Raw genomic sequence first — 6,301 nt, 5'->3', positions numbered from 1 at the left:
AAATTGAGATAATCTCTTACAAAGAAAAACATAAACAAAAAAAAATCTAAAAATCAATTTTTTATGTTGAACATGATAACTCTATATAAAGCAAAATAAAAAGAAAAAAGTTGACATAATCTCTATCAAATAAAATGTTGAAGAAAAAAATATAAAAAAACTCGATCCGAGCCCACTTTGGTCAAAATGCAAAATCTTTGATCCAATCATGATACCATAGTAACATCGTTTGAAAGCACGCTAAATAAAATCATGAAGTTTAATTATCGAACAACTCAATGTTGAAGGATGAAAATGAAAAAAAAAATTAATTAAAAAAATAAACAAAAAAACATATGAGTTAACCTAAATTAACTGCTAACCCCGCACACATGGGCTTATGATCGGGATAACCCAATTATAATAAATCAAATGTTAAATGATGAAATTAAAATGAATAAATTAAAAAAAAGGACAAAAAAACTCAACTCTCATTCACCTTTAAAAATGGTGACTTTGGTTATGAACTCGAGACTAACTCATAGAAAAAAAACCATAGAAAATAATAAAGCAAAACTCTAAAAAAATTTAGAAAACATTATCTTAAAAAAAGAGGAAAAAACAAGGAAATCTTGGTGAACCTCCTAAACTTTATCTAATTTCTAAAACTCGTAACTCGTGAAATCCTAGCTTTGGGTTAAATTAAAAAGCTTAATTCTTAACCAATTTAATTTAAAATAATAAAATCATGAAAAAAATATTAATTTAATAAACTTGTCAAATCAAGAAAGGTAGCAATAAAAATAATGGAGATCAAATTTGATAATAAAAAAAAAACCAAGGAGGATGAAATTGTAAGAAAACAAATCTAAAAAATGATACCAAACAAAACAAATAGTAATCAAGAAAATAAGGGTCAAATTTAAAAGATTAAAAAATAGAAAGGGTGAAATTGTAAAACATTTGTAATCTAAAAGATTATTCAAAATAAAAAATTGTAATAAAAAAAGTAGAGACCACATGTGAGGAAAAACAATTACAGGGGATGATTTGAAATTTTAAAGGAGCTAACATGAAATTCAAGGAAAAGAAAAAAAAAATGATTGTCGGCTCCAAACTAAAGGCGTGTTTGGTCCATGTGCCGCCCCATAACGGAAGGGGCACTAAAACCTTCCAAACACCACCACAGAAGGTGATGTTTAGTGATCGGAAGGCTCTACACATATCACCTGAAGGGCGCAATATGCCATCATTTTTTAATAATATTAATTATATAGTCAATTACAATAATATCACTAAGTAACATTCACATTAATAATCAAACCAATGTAAAAGGTTAATATAGCTCTTTCGAAAGAGTTATGTTGATTTTGTTTTTAAAAGTAACAAAGTAATTTAATCTTTAAAAAAAATAAAAAGACCATAATACCCATGATTGAAAGACATTTTGTGTTTTTTACTGTATGATTAAATTAGTTATTTTACTGTGAAAAAAAAATTACTAACTTAACCCCACACAAATTGTTAAAGACAATAGTACAATGATAAAAAGACCATCTTACCCCTAATGTCTAGATTAAAGGTTTTTTTTAGGCCAGAGGCATTTTTGTCAAATCACTATTCCATGAGTTTATTCCTAGAGCTATATGAAAACCTCATTTTCTTTCATTTTTATTTTTTAATTTTAATTTAATTTGACTTGTCCTGGTAAATTAATATGAAAAAAATTATTATTCAAAACCTATCTAGATCATATTTTAATTTGGACAGAAAAAGATATTTATCCAATAAATTTGGTAAATTAAGAGGGTTTACATAGATTTCTAGGTTAACATCAACAGTTTGTTTTTCTTTTCAAGAAAACAAAACAACATTGCTTTAATAAAAAAATAATTAATCTAAATTTACATGATAACCATTAAGTTAATCTAATAACTTAATAACCCAAACATTTTTTAAGGTCCACCCGAACCCAATCTTACAACTTTGCATATAAAAAGTAATGGAAACTGAGAAGTGAAGCTGAAGACTAAAATATTGTCTTTCTTTTTCTTCATCTTCATCTTCTTCTTCTTCTTCTTCTTCTTCTTCTGTTTTTAAGCACAGAAAGCGAAGCTTCTCTTTCCATCATTATTACTATTCACCTTCTTTGCCTCACTTTTCTCACACTCCCTCGCTGCTCTTCTTGACTCTGTTTCTTTCTCATTTCTTATAAAAACACACTTCCATACAAATACGAACACACTTCCACAGAGACTCGAAACAAAAGGTGAAAAATGGAGTTTGATCTTGAGAACTCTTTGACAAGCTTGGAAGAACACCAATCTGATACAGTCCCAAATCTCTTTGCCTCTGAATCTGATCACATGCCTTCAAGAAATTTCCTACACTGCTTGAAAACCTCTGGTTTCTATGTCTCCTTTCGTCAAGAAGCCATTTCTCTCATTTTACAGGTAAAAACACAACACTAATGACTGTAACTTACTTTTATGGATCTTGTGTTTTGTGTTGTAATAATGTTGTCTTAGCTTTTGGCAGGCACAATATTCTTGCAACTATGACGCCTTCATACCTTACCTTGCTGTTAATTACATGGATCGATTCATTTCCAAACAAGAAATTCCGGTATGCAGTCGAGCTAGCTAAAATATATAAAATGTCTTGCTGTTTTGTTAAAATCCTTGATTTATTCATGCTGAATTCTTGGTTCTTTGAAGCAAGGGAAGCCATGGATTCTTAGACTTGTAGTAATCTCTTGCCTTTCTCTAGCTGCAAAGATGAAGAACGCCCACTTCTCAGTCTCTGATTTTCAGGTAACAAACCATCGTATCTCCACATTTATTATTAGTTGGAAAAATGTAACACAAAGTTGGCCATGTAAACTTATGTGCATAGTTTGTTTAAGCAATGAAACAGGGAGAGGAAGCTGGTTTCATCTTTGACACACAAACCATTAATCGCATGGAACTTCTCATTCTTGATGCCTTGAATTGGAGAATGAGATCGATTACACCTTTCTCCTTTGTGCATTTCTTTATTTCTGTACTTGAACTCAAAGATCCATCATCCTCACAACCTCTCAAAGACAGAGCTACAGAGATTATTTTTAAGGCACAAAATGGTAACTCATTGCACTCACAAACTTTTGTGCAATTACTTTTAGCTTTATCCTTCTTATAGAGCTTCACCCTACGTTTTTGTTGCAGAAATCAAGTTTCTAGAGTTCAAGCCATCTATTGTTGCAGCATCAGCCCTTCTTGTAGCATCCAATGAACTACTCCCATTGCAATTCCCTTTGTTCAAGTGCTCAATCTCCTCCTGTGCATTTGTAAATAAAGTAAGCAAGAAATAAACCAACACCCCACTTATTTTTTTTTTTTAATGTTTTAGGTTGTATGTCTATATATTTATATCCTCTGCTCAGAATTGATGATAATTAATTAATGACTAATCATGGTTTAGGAGAAGCTGTTAAGCTGCTTTAATACAGTGCAAGAAATGGTGGAGATGGAATGGTACGATTCAATGTTGGATACAATGTCATGCACAAGAACCCCATTGAGCGTGCTAGATACGCAATGTACAAAATCAGAAAGTGAGACCACTAGCACCACCAGCATCAACAATGGCAGTACAGTGCCAGAGATCAAGCGGCGAAGATTGAATGGCCACAGCAGCAAGTGATGGCAATATTTTGTTTCAGTTTTTCTCAGTTCTGATAATATTGGGACTCTGTAATCGGTCCATATCTCTTAGCATCATCAATGTCGCCACCACAACAGAAAACCCCCCCAAAAAAAAACGCCAAAAGTAAAGAAAGAGCTATGTTTTCAAGCAATAGAAACTCATTGCTATCTCAGTTGGTTGTCAAAAAAAAGAAAAAGAAAAAAAAAAGGAAAAAATTATTGCTCCTGCTTGCAATATTGAGACCATCTTCTCAAAAAAATAAATAAATAAAAAATCATTTGGTTTTATGGGATCTTTGGGATGTACTGAGAAGGGTATTGGAATGGGACCACGAATTAAGGACAAGCTCACAAGACAACTTTGAATGTTACTTCTAGTTTTGTTTGTGATTCTTGTTTATGGGGTGGAGTTTTGCTGTGTCCCTCGCATCGCATGGTGGCAGAGACAGAGAGACGTATACTTACCTATATTTACCAAGATAATGTATTGTTACCTGAAAACTGCAAGAAATGAAGTGCATTTTTTGGGTCAACGCATAGGAGAATATCAAATCATGTAAGGAAAAAAAAAAAAAAAAAGTCAGTAAAGAATTTTGAGGGAAATAAATTGTAGTAGTCGCAGTGGTTGTATGGATCAAAACCAAGTGCATGTGTTTGTGGGGATAAGAGAGAAGAAAACAACGTACAAGACACGTAGCTTTCTTTAAGATTATGGTATCTTTGTCGAAGAAATAAGCTATTCATGTGCTTCACACTTGAAAGCAGTTGGATTTTCATTAGTGTTCGAGAGTGAGTTTTAATTTTTTATTAAAATTTAATTATTATTTTTTTGTTTCGGTTTTTTTAGAATTTTTTTATTTTTTTAATATATTGATATAAAAAATAAAATAAAATAAATATTATTTCAACACTTTCCTAAATATAAAATTTTTAAAAACAATCGCTTCTATAATAATAATAATAATAAAAAAAAAAACACCTACCCTCAAGACCGCTATAGCCTTTGTTTGCTTATAATTTAATGTGGTTTGTCTGGTTTAGAGCAAATTATGGGTCGTTGTTGACCTTGTTTTATTCGGGCTTTAGACTATTATGGTTAATGAGCCCTCATTTTCTGTTAGACTCAAATTCTTTTTGCTTTCGAGAATCGGACAAGGACTAGTTTATAATGCCAAGAGAACCCGTTGTTTAGCGGCAAAGGTAGCGTTTCAAATTGTGATTTAAAATTAAAAATATTATTTTAATTGTTTTTTAGCTTGTTTTAATATCATGTTAGTGATTTTTTAAAAAAATATTTTTTATTTAAAAATATATCAAAATAATTTATTTTTTATTTTTTAAAATTTATTTTTCATAATCAACACCTCAAAAGGATCTAAAAATACAAATAAAACTTAATTTAAAATATAAAAAATTAAAAAAACATTTTAATTTGTTTTTACTACTCGAAAGAGAAATTTAACCTAGTTTTAATGTGCAAAAAAGGAGAGAAAAATTTGTTGATGTTAGTAGCACTTCAGCTAGCTTCTGCTTGTGAACGAATTGAAAGCAACAGGTAGATTTGTGCGATCACAACACCACCAATTGGACCTCTGAGAATGTTTGTATAAAAAGTAGACTCGTGAAACAAAGAAGACAGAAGTTAGAAGACAGCACGTAACTGAAGGTGAAGGCTGTCCTAATTGTTTTCGACATGGGCCAAGGCCCCATAAGCCTACGTTGATTGGCCTATAGTATAATAATTACACCTTTGAAAGGACAGTAGCTTTTATTCTTAAGAATACTTTGCTTTAAAAAAAATATTAAATTATTCTTTTATATTTTTAATTTACTGAATGTAATTTCATATAAAAAAATATTTTAAAAAATTAACAAAGGATAATGTAACTATTTTCATAAATCTATTTTTATTGACGATTATAAAATGAATTTTTATTATTTAAGAAATATAGTAACTAAACTAAACGTTAAGTAAAGGCGCAGATCAACAACAATAACTTCCCTTTTTTAATTTATTTTTCATAACCTTTTCATTTCCTGAAAATTGATTGAATTAAGAGAAAGGAACGATTATCTGGGATAGGATAGTAAGCAAGTGCCCAAACCACAAGCCATTCATTGTCTTGTAGGGAGAGAGAAGCTGAGGGTGTCTGGTCCAGCAGAATATAACAAGAGAAAGGGATCCTATGATACTGGGGACTGGGGACTGGGGACTGGGGGTCATCACCATCAGTACTACTGATATTCGAGCAATTAATGAAATATGGCCTGTTCTCTGCTTGCACACACACACACAAAAAGTAATATTGCCTGTTTGAGAGGGGATCAAACTCCTAACACAAGATTAGCACTAAGCAGCCCAGTGGGAAAGCTATTAAGCTTAACAATTGGGTAAAAAAAAAAAAAACAAGAAGAAAAAGCACACACCTTTGCAGCTGTAGAGCATACAAACAGAACTAGAAAAGTCCACAGTGAAGCTTAAAGATGAAGGATCCTGATGTTAATTTATTCCACAATGTAGTGAACAATATTGATAAAGAGATAGCACATGCTCCGATTCGCTTCTTTTCAAACTGTAATTCACCTTGGTCAAAAAGCATAATTATCTTTACTAGCCGTTAGTTTTGAGATAGAAT

General features: G+C 31.2%; 1 protein-coding gene across 1 annotated transcript; it reads left to right on the top strand.

Moving 5' to 3' along the window:
• The first annotated feature begins 1,988 nt into the window (after positions 1-1,988).
• Positions 1,989-4,052, top strand: LOC7494324 (putative cyclin-D6-1). Its single transcript, XM_002305608.3, has 6 exons — positions 1,989-2,432; positions 2,518-2,604; positions 2,697-2,792; positions 2,896-3,100; positions 3,186-3,316; positions 3,442-4,052. The coding sequence occupies exons 1-6, from the start codon at positions 2,256-2,258 to the stop codon at positions 3,661-3,663; spliced, it is 918 nt and encodes a 305-aa protein (XP_002305644.2). The 5' UTR covers positions 1,989-2,255; the 3' UTR covers positions 3,664-4,052.
• The last annotated feature ends 2,249 nt before the right edge of the window (positions 4,053-6,301 follow it).

This window comes from Populus trichocarpa, chromosome 4 (assembly GCF_000002775.5).
Source record: "Populus trichocarpa isolate Nisqually-1 chromosome 4, P.trichocarpa_v4.1, whole genome shotgun sequence".
NCBI classification, from domain to species: Eukaryota; Viridiplantae; Streptophyta; class Magnoliopsida; order Malpighiales; family Salicaceae; genus Populus; species Populus trichocarpa.
Note: the sequence above shows the minus strand (reverse complement) of the source record. Positions and strands in the feature narration are given on the sequence as shown.

Coding starts and splice junctions, on each gene's coding strand:
- LOC7494324 (XM_002305608.3), top strand. CDS start 2,256: ATGGAGTTTGATCTTGAGAACTCTTTGACAAGCTTGGAAGAACACCAA. Junction 2,433..2,517: donor CCATTTCTCTCATTTTACAG/GTAAAAACACAA, acceptor AGCTTTTGGCAG/GCACAATATTCTTGCAACTA. Junction 2,793..2,895: donor TCTCAGTCTCTGATTTTCAG/GTAACAAACCAT, acceptor GCAATGAAACAG/GGAGAGGAAGCTGGTTTCAT.